At 50.6% G+C, this 24857-nt stretch overlaps 2 protein-coding genes across 4 annotated transcripts; one reads left to right on the forward strand and one right to left on the reverse strand.

Annotated features, from left to right (window-relative positions):
- The first annotated feature begins 1254 nt into the window (after positions 1–1254).
- RASL12 (RAS like family 12) lies at positions 1255–16783 on the forward strand. Of its 2 annotated transcripts, XM_003901062.5 has the most exons (5): positions 1255–2385; positions 5181–5237; positions 10771–10844; positions 11575–11765; positions 14829–16783. In XM_003901062.5, exons 1-5 carry the CDS (start codon positions 2283–2285, stop codon positions 15202–15204), a joined length of 801 nt encoding a protein of 266 aa, XP_003901111.1. In that variant the 5' UTR covers positions 1255–2282; the 3' UTR covers positions 15205–16783. The 2 variants fall into 2 exon arrangements, with proteins under 2 accessions (XP_003901111.1, XP_017816195.1); XM_017960706.2 differs by lacking the exons at positions 1255–2385; positions 5181–5237 and adding an exon at positions 5805–7746 and having other exon boundaries at positions 14829–16780.
- SLC51B (solute carrier family 51 beta subunit) lies at positions 16738–24643 on the reverse strand. Of its 2 annotated transcripts, none has more exons than XM_009210408.3 (4): positions 24431–24643; positions 20083–20294; positions 18596–18686; positions 16738–17209 (listed from the first exon to the last, which is right to left on the reverse strand). In XM_009210408.3, exons 2-4 carry the CDS (start codon positions 20177–20179, stop codon positions 17005–17007), a joined length of 393 nt encoding a protein of 130 aa, XP_009208672.1. In that variant the 5' UTR covers positions 20180–20294; positions 24431–24643; the 3' UTR covers positions 16738–17004. The 2 variants fall into 2 exon arrangements, with proteins under 2 accessions (XP_009208672.1, XP_003901113.1); XM_003901064.5 differs by lacking the exon at positions 24431–24643 and adding an exon at positions 20411–20990.
- Positions 24644–24857: the final 214 nt, after the last annotated feature.

Below are 24857 nucleotides of genomic sequence, written 5' to 3' on the forward strand. Positions count from 1 at the left end.
TATATGTTTTTGTAGAGACAGGGTTTCACCATGTTGCCCAGGCTTGTCCCTATATTAAAGATGAGGAACTGAGGCCCGGAAGGGCAAAGTAGCTTATTCCAGGGTCTGACAGTAGCAGCCCCTAGCTGAGGAAACTGGGGATGGAGAAAGGGATGGGTCACAGCCATGAGGTGGGCACTGTTTTCCTCCTAAGCCTCAGAGGAGGAGCAGACTTTGAGCAATGAGCTGTAACAGCTGAGGGCCCCAGTAACCAGCTGGCCACCAGCCTAAATAATCTCTGAACTGGAAGAGAAATAAGGGTCATCTTACTGCATCATGCAAGTCACAAAGGAGTCTCCTCTACGACACTTCCTTGCAGTGGTCACCCCCTTGGTTGCTGCCAGTGTCAGGGGAGAGGGGTTCAGTTCCACCAGAGACACTCCCTTCTAACTATGGACAGTCAGATGGTTACAGAGTTCACCCTCAGACTGAGCTAGAATCTTGCAGCTCCCATCTCCTGGTTGGTCAAGTTTTAAAGATGAGGAAACTGAGACCGGATAGAGGCCAAGTAACATCCCAGCATCACACAAGCTGGGAAGTAGCAGAGCTTAGGTTTACATGCAGTTGGGCCCGTGCAGGACCACAGCTAGCCCTGTCTCCAGCAGTCTTCCATTGAGATTGATTCTATCCCCACAGGCCCCATCTGGAACCAGTCTGTCTTCACAGGACGGGGCCAGCCCAGGGATGTGACTGGAACTTGGATCCCACTTTCTCAACTCCTACAACTCAAAGGAAAACCCTTGCCATTAGCTGTGTGACTAATTCTGGCCTGACAGTGTAACCTAAGCAAATTCCACCCGATACCTTAATAACACAGCTGGTTTACCATGATTTCCCCAAAACACAACTAGGCTGAGTCAATATTCATGTCCTGGCCAGGAAAATAATTGTTCTTCATTGAAGAGTCGTCATTACCGTCCAGCTCTGACCCTGGGCCCTGCCTGCACACCTGGTTTTCCATGGTTCTTCTGTGGGTGGGTGGGTAGATGAGTTAACCATCTGGGGGAAGGGGAAGGAGAAGGGCTGCCGTGAGAGGTCTCTGAGGACCCCGTGCCTTTCCCCACTCTAACCTGGTGTGTACTCCAGAAGAGATGCCTCACAGGGTTCTAGAATGTATGCAGGCCTGGAGCCCAGGGCGCATTCTGTCACTCTCTATTTTGCCTCATTTTCCCCTTCCTTTAGTGTTTATAGATGGGGACACCAAAGCCCAAAGAAGCAAGGTGACTTGCCCAAGATCACTCTAGGGAAGGAGCTAGCACTAGATCCTAAGTGTACAGGTTTGTGGTGTGGGCCATTTGCCCTGTCTTTGGTATGACCAGATTTAACCTGAGTCCCAAGGGGAATGACCAGGTGACCCATGCCAGGCTCACCACCAATCCCAGAATTGCTGTAGGCAAGAGGCAGTGCCAGGTTTTAGAACAAACACCCCATTTACACAACAGGCCACAAACACATGCAACTCATTAGCTCCCATTAGGGAGAGACAGTAATTCAGAATGGATTAGGTTTCTTGAAGCTGAACCCATACTGGCCCTGAAATGTTAGTAAGGGGTTTCTCTCCGCCCCGCCGCCTCTCCCAGAGGCCTGGATTCTGAATGGGTTCTGCAGTGAGGCCTCTAGAGTCTTCACAGGAAAGGGCAGAATAATGTGATTGGGAATATGGAGTGCCAAGGCTGAGCTAAAGAAAGGGCAAGGCTTGGAATTGAACCCGGGAAGCTTCCTGGAGGAGGAGGCGGGGCTGGCTTGGTAGAACAAAGGGAGGGGTGGATTTTCTTGCCGGTGAAAAGAGATTGAGTGGGAGGTTCAGGGAAGAGTGCAAACATCCTTTCCCTCTCTCCCCCTAACCCTGAGGCTCCCTCTCTCTGCTCCTTCCCAGCCGGGTCCGGGGACACTCAGGAGGGTGACGGGCCAGGTCCTCGAGGCCCAGCCCGGCGGTGGGGGCGCGGCCGGCCGGAGCTCCCTCCCAGCTCCAGGAGCCGGGTGAGCGCGCCCCGCGGGGGGCTCCGCAGACCTTACAAGGAGTTTGGTGGCGCTTGGGGCGGCCCCGCCCGCCAGGCTCCACCGGCCCCTCCTTCCCGCGGGGTGGCAGCCCGCTGGACGTGGGGCTGAGGGCGCGGACGCCGACGGGTCCGGGGCCGCGCGCGCCAGGGAAGCCTGCGTCCTGCTCCCCTGGGCCCCTACGGGCGGGCGTACTGCACGGGGCCCACCGGCCGCAGACCTGCGTGACTGTCCAGGGCGTCGCCATGTCCTCGGTGTTTGGAAAACCCCGCGCGGGTAGCGGGCCTCCGAGCACGCCCCTCGAGGTCAACCTGGCCATCCTGGGGCGCCGCGGGGCTGGCAAGTCTGGTGAGTGGTGCCGGGGAACCTGAGCCGCCAGGTGCGGAACTGGGCGTGGGTGGGGGGGACAGTGCGCTCTGCTCTTGGGGGCAGGTTCTTCCACTGGCCTGGGGAGCTTCCTTCACCCAGGAGGGTCGCACAAGACACCGTGATTTTCTTTGCCTCAGTTTCCCTGTTGCCAGGCTTTCTCTTCTCTCGGCTTTGTGCTCCGCTCCTCCATCTCTGTCTTCCTCTTCCCTTTGTGTCTTCCCACTGTCTCTGTCCTCCGTGTCAGTGACCCTGCTCTCTCTCCCCTCTCTCTTACTCTGTGTCTCGGAGTCCTTTATGGATCGGTCTGCCCTGCCACCAACCTTCCAACCCCTAACCCTATGACCTCCCCTGGGGCCAGCAGTCAGTCTTGGCGACTGACTCTAAAGGGACCTGTTGGGCACTGAAAGCCCCCCCCCCCGCCCCCTCCTCCCCCTCCTCCCCCTCCGCCCCCTCCGTCCAAGGCGCCTCTTTGAGCTTAGTCGCAGCCTTGCTACTCCCTGATTAGGCTTCGGGAAAGACTTCCCGTCCAACCCCTCCCCCTCCACACCCCCTCCCCGTGGAAAGGAGCTGGTGAAATCACTAGCTGTTGAGATTTTTCAGGGAAGGTCCACTCCCCAACTCCCATCCCCATTTCCTGGGATTCTGGGACAAGTTATGCATTCTTATCAAATGTGTTTGTTTCAAACCAGACCCCTCTCAACTTTCTGGAAACACATTGGGTTATGGTTCCAGGTGCCTGGGATTGTCCTTGATGAGCCAAGATCTTGGGCTTCCATTGAGATAATTTGTGTCAACACTGAACTATGCCACTCCTGGCCGGCTGAAGGAGGGAGGGCAGAGGGGGTTCTCCACTGACTGTTTTTCCAGTTTTAGCCATTACTGATGGCCAACCCAAGCTCAGCTGGCTGTGGGTTTCCTCCCCAGTGTTCTGTGAGGCTCGCTGGGGGCCTACTCTGATTCTGAAGCCAGCCCCACTCCGTCGGAGAGGGAACTCTGAGTGTGGTTTTCCTACAGAAGGGATTACCCTCTTCCTCTGAAAGATTTGCCCTTTGAAAATCAGATTGTTATCCATAGCTCTGTAACTGGTACCGTTTAGCCAGTGACTACATAAAAGAAAGAATTTAAATTTTAAAATATGTATTCCCCGAGTATTAGTTTGCAAACTGACACTGTTACGAATCCTAGGAAAGAATTTTAAGGATTTTATTCACAATATCACTTTTTTTTTTTTTTTTTAAAGACAGTATCTCTGTCATTCAGGCTGGAGTCCAGTGGTGCAATCACGACTCACTACAGCCTCAAACTCCTGAGCTCAAGCGATCTTCCCCCTCAGCCTCCTGAGTAGCTAGGACTACAGGCACACCACCATGCCTGGTTAATTTTTCTATTTTTTTTAGAGATATGGTCTCACTATATTGCCCAGGCTGGTCTCAATACCCCAGTCTTGGCCTCCCAAAGCACTGGAATTATAAGCATCACATTACTTTTCTTTCTTTCTCTTTACTTCTTTCTCTTTTCTTCCTTCCTTTTTCTCTCTTTCTCTTTTTCCTCCCTCCCTCCTCCTTTCCTCCTCTCCCTCCTTTCCTCCCCTCCCTCCCTTCCTCTTTTTTTCTTTTTCTTTCTTTCTTCCTTTCTCTTTTCTCTTTCTTTCTGTTTCTTTCTTTCTTCTCTCTTTCTCTTTCTCTTTTCTTTTCTTTTTGTTTTTCTTTTTCTTTTCTTTTCTCTCTTTCCAAACAAGCAGTAGTGAACATTACTTTTTGAGGGTCCAGCATAGTAGTTGGCCGGTCCTTGCTTTATGTGGCTACACTCTGAACCAGAGAGCTTAATTCTTGAGTTTTACATTCTGCCGAGATACCCGTGATGAGTGTAGAGGCCCCAGAGAGAGCCAAGACTTGCGATGTGGGAGACCAGGACCAGAGTGTGTTTCTTCGGGACACAGACCTCACCTGGACCTTACCTGGAAAGCCCAGGCGCTTGGGGATTTATACCCTTCCCAAGGATCAACCACTGTGATCAACTCTGCTCGTCCTGTGTTTTTGGCTTGTAGCCAAAGCCTGGAATAAATAGCCCCATATTTCAGAATCTCTATGACTTGTCCGGGGTGGGCGACACCTCCCTTCAGTTGAGGTTTCAACAGGCTGACTCTAGGGTAATGGTTGCATGGGTCCTGACCCCTAAGTTCATACCTTCACAAACATCCCTTAGGCTCGCCACTCATTGCTTTCCTTGCTATTAAGAAAAATTCCCGGCCGGGCGCAATGGCTCACGCCTGTAATCCCAGCACTTTGGGAGGCCGAGGCGGGCGGATCACCTGAGGTCGGAGTTTGAGACCAGCCTGACCAACACGGAGAAACCCCGTCTCTACTAAAAATACAAAATTAGCTAGGCGTGGTGGCACATGCCTGTAATCCCAGCTACTAGGGAGGCTGAGGCAGGAGAATCGCTTGAACCTGGGAGGCGGAGGTTGCGGTGAGCGGAGATCGCACCATTGCACTCCAGCCTGGGCAATAAGAATGAAACTCCGTCTCAAAAAAAAAAAAAAGAAAAGAAAAGAAAAATTCCCGGTGCAACTAGAGGCACTTGGTTCCCCATATTTCTGGTTTCCTTCTGAGCCTCTCAAACCAATTCCTCAGTTCCCTAGTTTCATTCTCTGGGAGAGCTGAGTTTCATGTCAGTCAGAGATCACAGAGGTTAGATAAGGCCTCCCTAAAACGAGGGGCCAGCAGCTAGACATGGCAGCAGAGATGGAGCCAACCTCTTTCTGCTTCTTGCAGCCCTGACCGTGAAGTTTCTGACCAAGAGGTTTATCAGTGAATATGACCCCAACTTGGGTAAGAAACTACTCCTCCCTGTACCCTCTGCTGCCTGCGCCCCACCTGGAGTGCTCCCCTGGGACCTACCCCGTGGGTGGGCACTGACCAGGACTGCATGTCTGGGGACAGAAGGGAGAAGCCGCCAGGATGACCCAGCCCATGGGGGAAAGTGTTTTAGGTGTCAGAAATACCCCTTCCACAGCCCACCCCAGACAATTGGGGGGTTGGCCTAATTCACAGAACTAAGAAAGGCTGATTTACCCTAAAATATGAAGTATGATGAAACTTAAAAAAATAAAAATAAACATAGCAGGACATCCACATCCAAACAGGTATTATTCTTAGGCTGGGCGCGGTGGCTCATGCCTGTAATCTCAGCGCTTTGGGAGGCTGAGGCGGGTGGATCACCTGAGGTCAGGAGTTAATGACCAGCCTGGCCAACATGGTGAAACCCCGTCTCTACTAAAAATACAAAAATTAGCCTGGTGTAGTGGTGTGTACCTGTAATCCCAGCTTCTAGGGAGGCTGAGGCAGGAGAACTGCTTGAACCCGGGAGTTGGAGGTTGCAGTGATCCGAGATCGCACCACTGCACTCCAGCCTGGGCGACAGAGCAAGACTCCATCTAAACAAAAACAAAAACAAAAACAAAAAAACCTCAGAAACAAATAGGTATTATTCTTCAGGATGGTCAGTGTTCTCTTCCAGAAAAGCTGGGCAAACATTTGAGGAATTCTCTAGTGGTGCTGGCTTCTGAACCAGTTTTTTAACTATATGAGAAAACAACTCTTGTTTTTATCACTGCGTCATGGTATATTGGAAAAAGGAATGTTTCCGTGTCAGTCAGAGCTGGGTTTGAATCCTACCAGGCTCTGCTCCTTATTGGCAAACTTGAGCCAGTCAGCTAACCTCTCTGAGCTACTGTTTCCTCATCTGTAAAATGGGCATTGAACAATACTTATCTCAGAGAATTGCTGTGAGGATTAAAGAAATAACACATGTAAAAGATCCAGCATAGTACTTGACCCACAGTAGGCACTCAATGCATTTTTGCTTTTCCTTCCTCAAATGGCTTCCTGTACACAATGGCTTAGATTCCCTCCTAAAACAAATCAAAGCAGGATTTTATTAGTATAAATGTTGCTTAAAGCTCACGTGTATAACATTTGTCTATTGTAAACTGTTCACTGAGAGCCATAAGGTGTCTGGATGATCTTAGCCTTTTGAAAATGGGTGTTGTAGTCTTGGATTATTTTCCCCATTTGTAAAAATCAAATAAAGCATTCATGGGACCCCTGACAGCCCTCCAAAGAAGCCCAAGGCTCTGTGACACAAGTGGAAACTCCCTGCACTGCCTGCAGCAGGCCCCTGATATGGTGCTCCTGCCGCACCTGGAGGGGAGAGCTCCTTACCCTAGTGGTGCCCAGCCCCTTAGTTCAGGCTGGAATCCAGCACCAAATCACAGTGTTGGAGCAGGCAGAGACATCATGGCTATTTAGTCCCCTGGTTTAAAAAAGCTTTTCCTTAGGTAGCAGAATCCCTTCTTCCAAATTTTAAACAGAACCCCAGCATGTCAAACAGAGAGAGCAAAGGGGTTCCTGTGGGTAAGTCAGGGATGCAGGGCAGGTGACATGGTGACAGTCCCTAAGGGATTTGTTCCTCGAAGCTCTGCTTGATCCCTGTGCCAAGGCCTTGGCACAGCCCTTCAGTGCTACAGTGGAGGAAACAGGCCCAAGGAGCTGAGGACTCTGGGCTAAGGTCACCCAGAGGAGGCCCTTTGGTTAGCAGAGGTCAGCTCCAGAGAGAGGAGGACACAGGACGCAATGGTGTGCTGGCCGGTGAGGTGTTGGGAGAGGCTAGAGCGTGGAATAGAGATGGGGTGGAGAAACTGAGGACAGAGGTGAGGTGGGAAGACAGGAAGGAAAGGCACACAAGCAGACATGGTGTCTGGGAAAGGACAAGGGGGATTCCCAAGGACAGGGCCTCAAAAGACATATTCGGCCTAATTCAAATATTGCATGGGTAATGCTTATACCAAAAATTATTCCTTTTTGTTTGAAATTCAGATTTAACTGGGCATCTTGTATTTTTCCTGGCAACTCACCTCCAGTCTCTCTTCCTCCTTGCCTTCCAATCCATACTGTCACAGGGTCCCACCGGATGAGCCTATTACAGTGGTGGTTTGAGGCTCCTGATTGAGTAATTTTGGAGTTCTGACCTGGTAGTGGAATGCGTGGGCAGACTGTCTGGAAAGTGGGCAGCCTCACAATGGTCAGTCCTCTTGGCCTGTGGTCTCTCACACTACACTGACAGCCCACAAGTCAGAGAGCCAACCAGACATTCTCCCCTCAGACTCTCTGGGAGGCCTGTGCCACTCCTCGAAGGTTCTGCTGAGAAGGGCCTGAACATTCCGGCCACTGTCCCATTGTTGTTTCCAGCAGCAGCAGCAGCAGCAGCGACTGAGACGAGAACCTTTCCTTCTGTGGATAAAGCTCTCCACCACCGGAGAGCTAGCCATCAGTAATGCTGGTAAAACCACTCTCTATGCCCTTCCTAGGTCTTCTGAGAGCCTGAGCTCATTTGGTGAGCCTGGAGGATGGAGATTCATTCCCGTTTCCAGCAGGTAGCACAGTACTAGCCTCAGTGTAGATGAGAGTTTAACTGTGGGGGTAAATTTTGGTTTTAGGATTACCCTTTAAAGAAGAGCTCCTATCATGATCCTCATTTTATAGGTGAAGACATGGAGGAAGAGAGGGTCCAGTGATTTGCCTTAAGATTATGGAGACCCTTAGGCACAAAGGAAGACCAGGCATGGCTCCAGTTGCTCTCCACCAGGAGCAGCCTCATATCATAGAGGGCCTGGAGTCAGAGGTCTGTGTGGCACAGGGCCCTCTGAGATGCAGTTTCCCCATCTGGAAGATGGGACCAATAGCCTGTGCTCTGACTGTGTAAGAGTTGCACTGTGTTCTGGGGTATGTCTCCTAGAGCTGGTAGGAGCTGAGAGATTCAGTGTCTGTGGAAGGGCTTTGCCTGTGCTGAGCCCCACAGGAGTGGGCAGGGGTCTCCAGGAGAATATTCTCCTCTCCCAGAAGGGCTGAGCGTGCCTCATCCGGCTCAGCCAGGGGAGAATGTCAGCTTCTTACTCTTCTTGCCCTCCTCCTCCTCCAGCAAGGATATAGGCACCATTTCTGAGGCAGCACCCTATATACACTCTGATGTGAGCTTCTGTGGTGCCGTTTAAAAAGTTATTACTGTGAATGAGAAGAAAACATTGACAAATTCAAAACTTTGGGAAATGACTCTTCTCTCAGCACAAAAGTCCATAGACTATTAATTAGAACCAGGTGTTAGGAAGCCCTTATATTTAAGGACACCAGAGTACTCTGAGGCAGGGACTTGGTGATAGGAAGTCTGGACATTACTGTGACTGGGAAAGGAGCCCCTCACTCCTGCCCCAGCCCCTGAGGCCCATCACCTCTTCTGTAAAGGGAGGCTGGACAGTATGAGCGCCAAGGCTTCTTCCAGCTCATACAGCCATGTTCCACATCCCTGCCGGACTGGGCGATTCTGATCTTTCCTCATACTCTGCCCAGACAGAGCTGGAGGGCAGGATGATTCACTGAGCAGTCACGGGGTGAGGGAGTCCCAGTGTGAACACAGCCCAGCCTAGAAGCCCTGAGTTCAAGTCCCTACTGCTGATTAGGTGCTGTGTGGCCTTGGGCGAGATCCCTTCTCTGGGCCTCACCTTGTCATCTCTCTACAATGGAGCTAACAGCAACCTTGAAAGGCTGTCCTGCTGTCGGCAGGAGACCAAGCGTGGGCTAGCGCCTTTCACTGGGCTAGGCAGGACACTGCACCCATTGGGGGGAACCCCTAAAAGGGGTGCATCTGACATCTTTGAGTGGAAAATAAAGACAGATCTGAAAGAGATGTGAGCAACTAGGGGCAGCTCTTCTTGGACTAAATATAGTTAAACATTTGGAACATAGTTTCCATTAGATTTTTTTTTGTCTTTGCATAAGAGCAGCTATTTATCCAAGTCCCCAAAGCAGGCTGGGGACAAGAAGCTGTCTGTGATTCATGCTGGATGCTAGTGGACCTGGAGAGTGTCCAGACTGGCTTGGCTGCCAGTAGCCCTCAGAGAGACGTGTTTGACTATAAATTCAGCCAGGGTTGGGAGTGTGCCCTCTCACAGTGGGTGCTGCCAGGAGGGCAGAGACCATCCCAATTCTGCCAAAAGGGGTCTTCTTTAGGGCCACTAGGGGCAGGGGACACCTAGGGAAAGGTAATAACCAAGTACACTCACACATGTGGGCCAATGACACAGGCACAGATTGGGGTTGGGGAGAATGACTGCCAACATGGCCGCGAGGTCCTCTGCATGCCTGGCCACTTGCTGCCTTCTTAGATTTGAGATCATGAGAACTATATGTGTGTGTATATATATGTGTGTATGTATATATATATAGTAACAACTTGAGAAATTCAAATAAGGTCACTAGTTTGGTTCATAGTATGGTATCAATGTAAGTTTCTTTTTGATCATTGGGCTGTGGTTATGTAAGGTGATGACACTGGGGGAAGCTGGGTGAAGAGTACATAGGAACTCTGTACTATTTTACAACTTCTATGTCAGTCTAAAATATTTCAAAAGTAAGAAAAAAAAAATCACCTGGGAATGTGATCCTGCCCTATTAACTTTGGAGAACCATGGTTCCCGCTGTCCTCACCAGGCATGTGTGGTAAGCCAGGCCCCATGCCCAGGGGGGCCCATCGAGTTCTTACAGAGCCCTGGGAGATGGGACTGTTAAATGAGCTAATGTCAAGCACTTAGCACAGCGCCTGGGACAGAGGAAATGCTTGGAAACTGTTAGCAATGTTATCATAGTGTTCCTGTTTTAAAATGAGGAAACAGCCTCAGAGAGCTGAAGTGATTTGGCCAAGTCACAAAGCTAAAAAGTAGCTGACATTGGGTTTAATACCACATTCTCCAACTGAAAACTTCTGACTACACTAGACTGACTCCCCTGCTGTCATGTTGACAAGAATTGTTTGTAAAACCTTCTTGGAACTTCTAAAGGGGGTCTGACTGCCGTCCTTCCATCGTATCATGTACTTCTCTTTTCCCTTGTCTTTTCTCCCACTGCGGGCAGGAGGGTGGTCGGAAGGGAAGAAGGTGGGAAAGACTGGGGTTCTGGGATAGAGGGGCTAGCAGTGCTGCTCCTGAGCCAGCCTGTGCTGCTAACAGGGTCTAGGGGTCACACACTTGGCTCTATCCTGCTGGTTTTGTGTGTAGGTCCAGAACACAGTCCAGCCCCCAAGCCATGGTCTGTGAGTAACCACTGATGCTGAGTCCTGCAGGTGGAGCAGCATCTCCTTGGTGGGAGGGCCTGCCTGTAGCCTCCATGATTGTGAGAACCAAGGACTTTCCAGTGGTCCCAGCCCCAGAGCAGCTTCTATGGTCCCCCAAGGCCACATGGGTCTAGCACAGAGGGAAGCTCAAACTTACACCCAAGGCACTGTGTCTGACCTGGCTAACCATCTGTGTTGTAGAGGACACCTACAGCTCCGAGGAGACCGTGGACCATCAGCCTGTCCACCTGAGGGTCATGGACACTGCAGACCTGGTAACATTACCTCCATTACCTATGCACTGCTGCGAGTCACTGTGGCCTCCTGAGAAGTCCTGGCCCAGAGCGCGAAGCCTCAGATGTGCATTTAGATGCCTTTTAAGCTCAAGTTTGCTGTGTAACCCTGAATAAGGCACTTGATCTCTGTGGGTCTGAATCCTTTCTTTGCCAAATGAGAAGGATGGGACGGGGCCTGGAGAGACATGATGGTTGCTGGCATCTGCTCTGAGATCTTGTGCTGTGGGGCTCTGTGCCTGTGCACACAAGGAGGCAGGTACACACCTGTTTACACAGATGCTCCTGGTGAGATCCCCTTAGCCCAGGTCTCTCCCACATACAAGTCTCCACCCATGTCCTCACCACCCCCTGCCAAGGCTGGATGCCAGTTACTCTCAGAAGCCAAAGGGGCAGCATGAATCCAACCCAGAACCAGTGGTGCCCAGGGACAGCCAGGTCTCTGTAGGGACCATGCCAGAGTCTTTGGCTCTGGGCCCAAGGGGCCAAGGTCTTCAAGTCTCTGGCTGGGTGGTGGGAGGGAGGTTCATGAGACAATGTCTCCTTTCACACCAAGCCAAATCCACACTCAAGTGCCCCTTTGAAAGGGCTCTGCTGGGAAACAATATACAAAGCCCGGGGAGTGGGGAGGTGGGATTGGACGGCTCAGGTGAAGGCCTTTACCCCAACCTCTCTGCCCCTCCTCTGGTGGGGCTTCTCTCCTTCACCCCAGGACACCCCCAGGAACTGCGAGCGCTACCTGAACTGGGCCCATGCCTTCCTGGTGGTGTATAGCGTCGACAGCCGCCAGAGCTTCGATAGCAGCAGCAGCTACCTGGAGCTGCTTGCCTTGCACGCGAAGGAGACACAGCGCAGCGTCCCTGCCCTGCTGTTAGGCAACAAGCTGGACATGGCTCAGTACAGGTGAGCACGGCCTGCTTGGCCCTTGTCTCCAGAGCTCGCTTTCTTCGCTTGTAAGGGCAGGTGGCATCTTCAGGGATTAGTGGGCTGCTAAGAACAGTCATCCCCTTGAATTGAGGTAGAAGGGATTATATGTTTGTCTGTTTGTTTTCTGAGATGGAGTCTCACTCTGTCACCCAGGCTGGAGTGCAGTGGCACCATCTCAGCTCACTGCAACCTCCACCTCCTGGGTTCAAATGATTCTCCTGCCTCAGCCTCCCCAGTAGGTGGGATTACAGGTGCCTGCCACCATGCCTGGCTAATTTTTGTGTTTTTAGTACAGACGGGGTTTCACCTTGTTGGCCAGGCTGGTCTCGAACTCCTGAACTCGTGATCCACCTGCCTCGGCCTCCCAAAGTGCTGGGATTACAGGCGTGAGCCACCGTGCCCGGCCAAAGGGATTATGTTATAAAGGTATTGTAGATGTTGGTCTTCCAGGCAGCCAAGGACTTAAAGGGAAAGGTTTCTGGGTCACACAGGGGCTACACCCTGAAAGTCAGAAGAGCAGCCACTCCTTCCTCCCTCTTGGGTCTCTGTGGATTCTCTTGGATTCACCCTTCTTGCCTGAGTCTATCCTGACCTTCCCGCCCCACTCCCAGCAGCTGACTGATCTAGTGCCCGATTCCAATTCTAAGGAGAGAGGCTCTGATTGGCTCCTTGGTCAGGTGTCTGCTCTGGTCCAACCGGCCCTCCCCTCACCCAGACCCAGCCTCCCACACTCACTCCCACAGTTGACTGGGCTGACGGCAGGTTCTCTTAAAAAGGGTTGGACTCAAATCAGAGGTCAGAGACTGGGCCAGAGGACGCATTACTGAAAAATACTGCAGCCATATTTTGCTTGGCTGGCATAGTGTCTTAAAAGACCTAGAACTGGAATGCTTTGAGGTGGGGCACGCTCTCTCCAGCCGACCCCAGGCCTCGCCGCTCCCCGTGGTTTACCTCCACCCTCTCCACACATTCAACTTGCCTGCCTGGCCCTAAGGCATTTGACACTGTGATGCCTGAACTTAATGAGTAATGCCACTGAACTTCTCCAGCACTGACCTTTGTCATCTGTGGCCAGTCTACCTGCAAGAGATAACCCCTCCCACCAGCCACTCATCCCTCCTTGTTCACGGGCGGTCTGTCCTGCTTCCCTAGGCCCTGAGGGCACATTGACTGGTGTTAACAAGGAGGGTACCCTTTGTTTAGAACGGGTCAGATGGGCAGTGGGAAAAAGAGAGGTGTGGGACCATGAAGGTAGACTATGGTGAGAGGCCTTCAAAGGTGGCCAAGCCCTCAGACCCAGGCAAATTGTGTCTCCATGAATGAGGGAAGTCATGTGACCTGAAAGCTGCTGAAGGTAGTCTTTGAGGAATCGCAGACCCTCTTAGGAGTCAGAAAACTGGATTGTGAGTAGGCCAGTTTCAATACAGGGAAAAAAACTACGAATCACTCTTTTGACTCCAATCTTTGCCAAAGAGATTGTCTAAAATGGTTTGGGAGCAAATAACAAAGAATACAGGCTCAAATGAAGCTGATCCCACCCGTTCCCTAAAAACAACTTAGGACAATGTATTCCTATTTCATTCTTCGATCAAGTCCCGAGTTTAGTAGATTGAGATTCTGGGAAGCACAAGAAGTCTAACTTTTAGCTGAGCATTGGTCATTGTCTCCCATGACTGTCTCACGGTTTGAAGGGTAAAATCTGGGTTAGGTTGGTGCTTCCCAAGCCGCTGATAAAATTTTCACTAGGATGCAACAAAATAAGAAAAAGAACAATGTTCTGTGCCTCTGTCACCCACTCACACACATGCACACACACACGGGGTTTGTGTTTGTGAAAATTCATTATTCAAGCCCCCACAATGACAAAGTTGCAGATTCAAGCTCATCATAAAAGCACATAATAGCAAGTGTTCTTTCCAAAACGGTTCCTCAGGAAGCGGTGAGCTTACTGGCAGAAACCAGCCCTGGGTGGGGAATAGATTCCATGCCTCTGACTCGTTTTGTCCCAGTCACTCACTCTCTCTGAGACTCCCCCCACCATGGAGTGGCACCCGGGGCAGCTAGCCCACTCTCAGCCCGTGCTCCTGCCAGATCAGCCCTGGGCTCAGAAACTTTTCCTGCCATGGCCCACGAGTGCCTCCTCTCATCTAGTGGCTGTGCCATTATCCTCGGCAGTGAGCAGTGGGACAGCTCAGCAGTAGGGCAGGAAGATGCAGCCAGTGGAATCTCGGCCCCAAGACCTCAGGGACCCCCCCGTCTCTTCCCTCTTCTAGACATCCGACCTACGCAAGAGCCAGTCTTCTTTTTCCTCCCACCTCGATTCCCATGACTTTCAGGTCAGAAACCTCCACGACCTTCCCAAGTTTCGGATATTCTATCCTCCCTTCACGGGAGGTGGTGTAGGACCAAGCCAGAATAGGTGTTGCCCCCTCTCTCCTTTTGCCCTCCTCACCATGAAATGTTGTCACCCCTGCCCTCTCCTGCCTCTGTCCTGGAGAGGCAGACAGAACACCCCAGGAGCCCTGAGAACTCTGCCAACCACAGGCTTCTGGAGTCACCTCTGTGGTCTAACCCTTCAATCCAAACGACTGCTTCTCTCTAGAGCTGATCCCACAAGCCAGAGCTGTGGCCGTTTCCTGCCCCAGGGACCCATGTTGGGGTAGAGAAGAGATGGGGCTGGGAATGGCCTGCTTCCTCCAGTCACAGGCAGGGTTTAGCATAGGGGATTTGGAGTAGCTTCTTACCCTCATCCTCACCCCAAAATTCTCGCTTGGGTGACATCAGCTACCATTTATTGAGCACTGACTCTGTGCCAGGTACTGTGCTAAGCACTTGAAACAAATTGTCTTTCATAATCCTAACAACCCTGAGAGGCAGAGGTCAGTAATCCATTGTACCCATGAGAACACTGAGACTCAGAGCGGTGAAGATGACCCCAGGCCACCCAGCTAGTCCATGGGGCGCCGGGTGTAGGAGCTGGTCGGCCTGATTTGGCACAGCCTGCTCCTAACTCCCTGCCTCACCCTGCTTCCTCACCAGGCAAGTCACCAAGGCAGAGGGTGTGGCTTTGGCAGGCAGGTTTGGGTGCCTGTTTTTCGAGGTCTCTGCCTGTCTGGACTTTGAGCACGTGCAGCACGTCTTCCATGAGGCAGTGCGAGAGGCACGGCGGGAGCTGGAGAAGAGCCCTCTGACCCGGCCCCTCTTCATCTCCGAGGAGAGGGCCCTGCCCCACCAGGCCCCACTCACCGCCCGGCATGGGCTGGCCAGCTGCACCTTCAACACACTCTCCACTGTCAGCCTGAAGGAGATGCCCACCGTGGCCCAGGCCAAGCTGGTCACCGTGAAGTCATCCCGGGCCCAGAGCAAGCGCAAGGCGCCTACCCTGACCCTCCTGAAGGGCTTCAAGATCTTCTGAGGACCCTTCCCCAGGAACCCCAGGCTCGGTGGGTGGACAGGACTGCAGCGGGGCAGGGGCTGGCTTCTCACCACCGGCTTTTCCCTCTGATGGACAGCAGACCCCACCTCCAGCACCAAGCAGCGTCCCTACACTCAGTTCACTGTGCGAGCTGCAGTGGCAGGCAGGGATGCTGCTTCTGTTCCCTCCACGCCTTGGTCTTCATGGTAACCACCGCATCTGTGGCCCTGGAGGGAAACAGCCACTGTGACAACCCAGAGACCTGGGTTCAGCCTTAAGTAGGAAGAAATTGCAGTGTCCATCCTGCTGCCATCAGCCCTTCCTGCTCCAGCTACAGTTGGGCCAGCTGTGGCCCTTGGTGGACGGTCTAGGTGGATAGCTTTGTCAATGTCAGGCCTGAGAACCTGCAGAATGACAGCCCTGGGGTCCTTGTGCCACCTGGTGGACGGGAAAGGCAGGGCGGCTGCCATTTCAGAGGCCAGAGCCTGGCCCTCCTGTCATCTGCTGACTTCACAGAAGGCCCAGGCTACAAACCCCACAGTTTATTCAAGGAAATCTAGTTAAAATAATCCAATGGACAGCCTGGGCGGGGCGAAGAAGCCCCAGGAAGGGGTATTTCCAACACTTGATGTCTCAATGAGGATAAAAGGGAGGGGGCTGTGGGTTGTCCAATGTAAGGAGCCCCAGAGTTCTTTCACCAGCAGACAGATTCCCCATGTGTCTTCCCACTGTTAAGGACTCTGTCCAAAGAACCTCAGGACCAGTTCCGTCAAGTTTAATGATCCAGGCTGCAGAAGAAAGTTGTCACTCCAGTGAGTTACCCAGGGCTCCAGGGAGCCCACAGCAGCATCAGACCCATCCAGGGGCTACAGGGCCTGCCCCCTTGCAGGTGGAAACACAGTATACCCGTTTGTCGTCTGGTTTGGCAGGACCCAGGACCCTCAGCAATGAGTCTGAGTGTTCAAAGCCCACTTTAGAACCTAAAGCATTTTGGGTTAATAAAGCAAAATTTTGCATATGTTATTTGGTGGTGTCACCGCAGCTTATACCAGGACACCATGGCTCAGACATGGGATCAGGACACTCCTTTCAGATCCCACCGTTGGCAAGAAAAGGCTCTCCAAGGCAGGCAGTGTGGTAGTTGTCTGATTTTGTTTACCACACGCCAGGTCCAAGGGAAGTCTTGCATAGACTCTTAGCAGACAAGCAGGGAAAGGAGAGGGCCCTGGTGGGTGGAAGGATTGGGAAGGGGGTTCTGGGCCTGGAAGCCTGCTGCTTCCCCTCTCAGCAGTCTCAGGACTGCTGTTGTATTGCAAACAGTATCTCTGACCCAGTCTTCAGTCTCATTCTGTAAATGGAGGAGCTGAGGTCAGAGCGGGGCTGTGAACTACTCAAGACCACATGCTTGGAGTCCTAGCCAGGCTTCCCGACCCACAGGCCAGCTACGGATTTTGCACTTTTGCTCCAGGCCACTTGTGTGTGTATGTGTGTGTGTACCACTGCCATGTGAACAAACTATGCAATACCACCTGCTCACTTCCAGGAGCATTTTAATAAAAGATTTTTTTTAATAACAGAATTTTAGTTTGCTTGCAGTTCATTCATTGTATCTGCTAAAAAAGAAAGGAAGGAAGGAAGGAAAGAAAGAGAGAGAGAGAAAGAAAGAAAAAGAAAGAAAGAGAAAAGAAAAAGAAAAAAGTGGGCTGCTTGGGAGAGACTGTAAAACCTGAGAGGTTTCAGGCCACTGAGCTGAGCCCAGATCATGTGCCTGGCTTAGGGTGGGACTTCTCTGAACCCTCACTAGCTCTCAGTTTCTGGTATGTCTGGAAGGAAAACTGACAGCACATCTCTCTCTTTTAACTCGAGTTCCACCTGGGCTGAGTTTGGCTTTTCTGAGAGCAAAGTCTCTCTTAGGTTGTTTAGGTTGTTGTGATCCTTGGTTCTGGCCTCATCCAAATGCAGGACTTCTGGATTTTCTTTTTCTGGTGGTTGCATCTTTTGTTTTCTGGAGGGACAGGGAACAGTGTTAATCAGGGGGGCTGAGTGGTTGGGGCAGGACTGGGTCTCCCAAATGGCTTAAAGAATCTGAAGGGAAAATTCTGTATGCAATCTGTATGCAGCTGGGGGAGAAGCGGCAATAGTTGGATATTCCTTCAACAGAGAAATGACTTACACTTGCGTGTGTGTCATTTCAAGGAGTCCTTACTGTCACCTGTGAGCTCAAGTATCATTGCCACCCCACCCCACCCCCGCCGCCACCTTCCAAGTGAGGAAATGTAGTTCACGGAGGCCAGGTGCAGTGGCTCATGCCTGTAATCCCAGCACTTTGGGAGGCTGAGGCGGGTGGATCACTTGAGGCCAGGTGTTTGAGACCAGTCTGGCCAACATGGCAAAATTCCGTCTCTACTAAAAATACAAAAATTATCTGGGTGTGGTTGTGCCTGTAATTGCAGCTACTTGGGACACTGAAGCAGGAGAATCGCTTGAACCTGGGAGGCAGAGGTTGCAGTGAGCTGAGATTGCACCATTGCACTCCATCCTAGGCAAGAGAGAGACTGTCTCAAAAAAAAAAAAAAAAAAAAAAAAAAAAAGCTAAGGATGCACATAGTTAGGGTGTGCACTTAAGCCTCCTGACTCTTGAGTCCTGTGTTCATTTCACCTAACCACACTGTCTCTAACCTTGGACTGTTATCCTACTTAGCACAGGTCCTTGTTACCACACACCTCATCCCTCACACTACTGCAGGAAATTTCTAACTAATCTCTCTGCTTCTGAGTGTTTCCTTCTCTAAACCATCCTAGGCACAACACCAGTCATGTTTCTAAAACCCCATCGTGCACACATCACTCCCCTCCCCCAACCACCTTCATTGGCTCCCACTACCCACTTCCTTAACCTTCTAATAACTCTCACGAGTCTGTCCTCTCTCCAGATTGGTTTTATTCAAGGTATCCCTAGACTTCCTGGCCATAGTGGAGGGACCCAGTGGGGGTAAGCTGTCAGCCCAGAGATTCTGCCTGGGTCGTAGGGGGAACAGGTCTGCTGTACCTGTGGACAGCCACTCATCTCTGTGTTGACCTTGCTGAGGTGCATGTGTCCTGACAGGGTGAGAGGGGCAAGCTCCCCTTCTGAATGGCTACACTCCTCCAGGTCATGCCTGCTTCCTGTCCAGGGCCAGGGGGTGGTAATCAGGGACTGTTGCTGTTTTTTGTTTTGTTTTGTTTTGTTTTAACAGCTTTGGGTTCTCGAAGGACACTGAAGGCTGAATTTTGCTGTCCCAAAGGGTAGACAGCCATGATCCCTAAGTGACCCCTCTCTAGATTTCCCTCTGGGAAGGCAGGGCCTCTACCCCTCAGAGACCACCTCATCCCCCCAGGACCAGCTCCTCACCTGCTTGCCTGGATGCTCCTTCCCAGGAGGAACATGCTTATCATGACCACCACAGCCGCCAGGGCAAGGATGGAGTGATTCCAGGGAGATGCTGGGGAGGGACACACAGGACAGAGCCCTGAGGAGTGGCCAGGCACCTCTCAAGCCCACTAACAGCTGGGCCCTGGGCTCAGACTCAGCTTACAGTATCAACTGTCCTTTGCGTGGAGACCCTAATCCAAGATGAGCCCCTTGCCCTGGGGCACTCCCAGTGTAACAGGTGGGAGGGTGGAAGACACAGTCTCTACTCTGGAGAAGCCCTAATCTAATGGAGGAGACAGTACTGCAGTTAAATAACAGTGGGGCCACAGGGGTGAAGGGCAGAGGCCTGCGGAGGGCAGGGGACAGGTGGGCCAAGATAAACTTTACAGTCTTGAGTTTTGCCAGGGGCTGGCACAAGGCAAAGAAAGAAGGCTGGGCGCAGTGGCTCACGCCTATAATCCCAGCACTTTGGGAAGCTGAGTCAGGTAGATCACCTGAGGTCGGGAGTTCAAGACCAGCCTGGCCAACATGGTGAAACCCTGTCTCTACTAAAAATACAAAAATTAGCTGGGTGTGGTGGTGTACCCCTGTAATCTCAGCTACTTGGGAGGCTGAGAATCACTTGAATACAGGAGGCAGAGCTTGCAGTGAGCCAAGATTGCGCCACTGCACTCCAGCCTGGGCAACAGAGTGACCCTGCCTCAAAAAAAAAAAAGACCAAAAAAAAAAAAAAAAAAAAAAAAAAAAAAAAAAAAAAGAAAGAAAGAAGGCAGGGAGAAGGGTGGAAGGAATGGCAGCTGCCCACAGAGAATACAAAAAGTAACTAAACTGAATGTGGATACTCAAGATTTGTCCATGCTGTACCAAAATGAAGGAGGGTCCAGCCTCAGAGCTTTTGCATTTGCTGTCCTCCCTCCAGGAATGTTCCTCCCCTGAATAATCTGCATAGCTAACTCCTTAGTTTCCTGCAAGTCACCTTCCTGATGATAAAAATGTTACCTTTTTAGTGAGGCCTTCCTTGACCACATTACTGCCCTTGCTACATACTTCCTATTCTCTTTCTCTGTTTAATTTTTCTTTTTATTACTCATCACCAATGCACTATGCATTTTAGTTGTTTATTTTTAATCCCCACTAGAATGTACGCTCCATGAAGGCAGAGGTTTTTAATCGTATTTTATTCACTATTGTCGCCCCAGTGCTGAGAACACTGTCTGGTATAGAGTAGGAGCTTAATAAATGTGATGATTGGAGGGCTGCGTAAATAAGCGACCACACCCTGAGAAAAGGAAGGGGCGGTCCAGCAAGACCCCTCTGGGTACTGAGACACCCCAGACTGAGTCCCTGTCTTGGAGGAAATGTGCCGCCTGACCTGGAGGGGGCGACAGTGTCAGGGCCTTCAGCTAAACTCTGCTCTGTGTTGAGGGGCACACCCCGACCCCTGCCGTCAATCTCTCACCACTTACCATCTTCCACACGAAAAAACCAAAGCATCTCTTCCAGCAGCTCCTGGGGCACCACAGTACCAGCTGGGTCTCCGGGAGCCCCCTCACTGTGCTCCATGCCCCTGCTCCTGGTGGTGTGTACCGCTGGCAACGAGGTCCTTAGGCCCCTTAGCCCCAGCAGCCCTCCTTGCCTCCTCGGTTCTGGCCCCTGGGCAGAGGAGCCCTGAAGACCCCTGGAAACAAAGCAGAGAGCATGACTGGATATCCTACCCGAGTTTGATCTCCCTCCGTGCCCAAATCCAGATCTCCTCTGGCCCAAAGTTATGGGACCAAAACGACCCGAACGAACCCAGGAGCACGTGGAGCCTGGAAGGGCAGAGACTGTAGAAGTGGGGTGACTGAAATCTTTATTAAAAGCCATCGCATGTGTGGAGGAGCACTGATCTGGGAGTGAGAATGACTGAGCCACTGACGGGCTCTGGGACCCTTGCAAAGGACATCTCGGGTCTTCGCCTGTCCAGCGTCCCCACCTGGCTTCTACGAGCCCACAGCGCGCCCACGCGTTGCCGTAGCAATTGTCCCTTGAGTGTCATGCGGTAGCCAATCACAGGCCTGTGTTTCCCCCACGTGTCAAAGGCTGGGCCTATCACGTCTCTCTCCTGGGAATTGGCACGCCTACGGCACAGAGAGGAGAAAAGGGAAAAGTGCCAGAGGCAAACAGCTGCGGGCTCCTGATGCTGAGAGGGCACCCCCTGCCCCGATCCCGAGAGCTTCTTTTGTTTGTTTGTTTTTTGTTTTTTGGACAAGTTATCAGCAGAATTGGTTTCTGTTGTTTGCAAGGGAAGAACCTGAACCCATGCTCTCTGGATAAATCCCTTACTTCGTGTAGGCCTATTTCCGTCCCAACTATTAATAATAAACTGAACCTCAGTCAGTCTCAAAACAGTCAGACATTTTGACATCTTCTTGTACTACCTGTACTATTACTACTTAACATAAAATGTTCTAGCATCCATACTTTAAAAAACAAAAAGAAATAGGTGAAATTAATTTTGACAACATATAATATTCAGGCCAATATTAAAATTACTAAGTTATTTTGCTTATTTGCTTTTTTTTGAGATGAAGTCTCACTCTGTCACCCAGGCTGGAGTGCAGTGGCACGATCTCTGCCCGCTGCAACCTCTGCTTCCTGGGTTCAAGCGATTCTCCTGTCTCAGCCTCCTAAGTAGTTGGAATTACAGGTGCGTGTCACTACCGCCCAGCTAATTTTTGTATTTTTAGTAGAGATGGGGTTTCACCATGTTGGCCAGGCTGGTCTCGAACTCTTGACCTCAGGTGATCCGCCTGCCTTGGCCTCCCAAAGTACTGGGATTACAGGAGTGAGCCACTGCACCTGGCCCAATAACACATTTTTTAAAAGGACACACATTAAACACATTAAACTGTCTCTTGGGGAGGAGGAGGAAGGGAGCAGGAATGGAGATAAACGTAACTAAAATAAAACAAGAGAAGGGTTTTGAACAGATCAATTATAAAACATGCCATAGGACACCAAGAAAAAAAGTGTACAGGGAGGATCGAAGCATTCCCAGGCCCCCTCACACTCTGTCACTGCCTTAGGAGCTCAAAAATCTCAGACCCAAATAGCCTTTGGACGCTCAGCCAGGGGCATTCAAAAACAACTGGATGGCAAACAGCCAGACAGAAAATCGGAGTATCAACAAAAGGACTAGCTTTATATCAGAGTTTCCTCCAGCACTAAACGCTCTGAGAAAACTAAAAAGGCATATCTACAAATTGTAAGGGAAAATATTTTGACAGAAATACAATACTGACTTAAGCTTTTCATATGTGAATGATCATTCATATGTCAAGATGGAGACGGAAGTCAGGGAGAAAAAAAGACCTTTCTTAGACTTTTTTTTTTTTTTGAGACAGAGTCTCGCTCTGTCACCCAGGCTAGAGTATAGTGACATGATCTCAGCTCACTGCAACCTACGCCTCCTGGGTTCAAGCGGTTCTTGTTTGTGCCTCCACCTCCCAAGTAGTGGGACTACAGGTGCCTGCCACCACACCCGGCTATTTTTTGTATTTTTAGTAATGATGGGGTTTCACCCTGTTTCCCAGGCTGGTCTTGAACTCATGACATCAGGTGATCCACTCGCCTCAGCCGCCCAAGGTGCTAGGAATACAGGCCCGAGCCACCGTGCCTGGCCTTTTCTTAGACTTTCAAGGACTCACATGCACACTGCCTACTTACTCATTTGAGGGAGATTCTATCTATCTATCTATCTATCTATCTATCTATCTATCTATCAATCAATCAATCATCCATCTATCTATCTATCTGCCTACCTACCCATCTAAAATCATGGAAAGACAAAGTTACAGGAATGGCCAACAGATGTGATCTTGTGTTCTAGCTCCAACTGACTGTCCAGAGCACTGTCCAAGAAGGATTGTGACATTCCATCAAGTCTCAGATGTAAGAGTGCCTGGATTGATTAGTAGCATCAGCCACAGGCCCCTGTCCCATATGCAAACCCCCTGAACTCACAGAGAAAAGTGTTGAAGTTGAGAAACCAAACACAATCTTCCTCTAGGGTGTGGGATGAGATTTAGACACATGGGACATGCGCGCTGACCACTTCTGTATTGTGTGGTTTCTTACGGGTATATACTACCTTTATGAGAACAATACATGTAATTCCATTTTAATGTATTTATATGTATATTTTGTCTATTTGTATGCTTTTTTTTTTTTTTTTTGAGATGGAGTTTTGTTTTTGTTGCCCAGGCTGGAGTGCAATGGTGTGATCTCGGCTCACTGCAACCACCGCCTCCCAGGTTCAAGAAATTCTCCTGCCTCAGTCTCCTGAGTAGCTGGGATTACAGGCATGTGCCACCACACCCAGCTAATTTTTGTATTATTAGTAGAGATGGGATTTCACCATGTTTGCCAGGTTGGTCTCGAACTCCGGACGTCAGGTGATCTGCCCGCCTTGGCCTCCCAAAGTGCTGGGATTACAGGTGTGAGCCACTGCGCCCAGACTTTGTATGCATTTTTAGATGTAGGTATTTATTGTACCTTTTGAGACAACAGTTCCAATTTTGGATATTTAATTAATGGAACTAATCAGATCAGTGTGCAAAGACGCAGATAAGCTACTGTCCACAGTGGAGTGGTTTTTTTTGTTTTTTGCTTTTTGAGACAGAGTCTGGCTCTGTCACCCAGGCTGGAGTGCAATGGCACCATCTCGGCTCACTGCAACCTCCATCTCCCGAGCACAAGTGACCCTCCCCCCTCAGCCTCCTGAGCAGCTGGGACAACAGGCATGTGCCACCACGCCCGGCTAATTTTTGTATTTTTTGTAGAGACAGGGTTTCATCCTGTTGCCCAGGCTGGCCTTGAACTTCTGAGTTCAAGCAACCTGCCCACCTTGTCCTCCCAAAATGCTGGGATTACAGGCATGAGCCACCAAACCTGGCCAAAGTATGTTTAAAATATGTTTAATATTGTTACAATAAACACATACTGACCAACAAAAAACTAAAATGACAAACTGGATACAAATCTAGAACCCAGAGTCAACCCTCTCTGGCTTTGTCAGATGCTGCAGAAACAAATAACATATTTCTTTCTCTTTTTTTGAGACAGAGTTTCACTCTTGTTGCCCAGGCTGGAGTACAATGGCACCATCTCAGCTCACTGCAACCTCCACCTCCCGGGTTCAAGTGATTCTCCTGCCTCAGCTTCCCAAGTAGCTGGGATTATAGGCGCCCGCCACCACAACCAGCTAATTTTTGTATTATTAGTAGAGATAGGGTTTCACCACATTGGCCAGGCTGGGCTTGAACTTCTGACCTGAGGTGATCCATCCTCCTCAGCCTCCCAAAGTGCTGGGATTACAGGCATGAGCCACCACATCTGGCCAATTTTGTATTTTTAGTAGAGATGGGGTTTCACCATGTTGGCCAGGGTGATCTCGAACTCCTGACCTCAGGTGATCAATCTGCCTCGGCCTCCAAAAATGCTGGGATTACAGGCGTGAGCCACTGCGCCTGGCCAAAGACATATTTCTATCAAAGCACGTATCCAGTTTGCTTCTAGAGTGAGTATCATATTGTCATTTGCATGATTAAACTAAACGTTATGCCTTATTTGCATTTTATTAGTTTTGCCTTTAATGTTCTTTTCTTGTTCCAGGATCCCATTTAGGATGTCGTCCTGCATTTAGTTGTCTTGTCTCCTTAAGCCCCTCGGGGAGATCCCTGCATTTTAAACAGGGCTTAACCATGTTATTGGACTGTGACTTCTGCCAAAGACCTGGGCCACCCATCCCCAAGGCAAGATGAGGACACTCACCCTGGATCCTGAGTTCCTGAGGACTGCCTTGATCTGCTGTTGGGAGCAGCACCAATTTCTGTATCTTCCTCTTTCTCCTCTTTATGGGAGAACAGGATAGTCTTTGCACTTGAGCTCTCCCAGACAGTAACAGCTGTCACTTAGGGGACAGTGCCTGGAGAGCCTGCGGCAGCTGAACCCATCTGATAGCTCTGGCCTTAGCACACACCCAGGCCTGGAGCTTTCTCTATCACTCCGGGGTGACTGACCTCTTGAATGAGTAGACTCAGAGTGCAAACAGACTCCACCTGACTTTCACAATCCGAAAGCACCAGGAGTCCAGTGCTTACTTTGTTACGTGTTGGCCTCTAGTAAAGAGAAAACATCCGGATCCTCTGGACAGGCAGGAGAATGAACTGCAGAGGACCTGTGGTCTGTGGGTTCCATC

Source organism: Papio anubis, chromosome 7 (assembly GCF_008728515.1).
Source record: "Papio anubis isolate 15944 chromosome 7, Panubis1.0, whole genome shotgun sequence".
Lineage (NCBI taxonomy): Eukaryota > Metazoa > Chordata > Mammalia > Primates > Cercopithecidae > Papio > Papio anubis.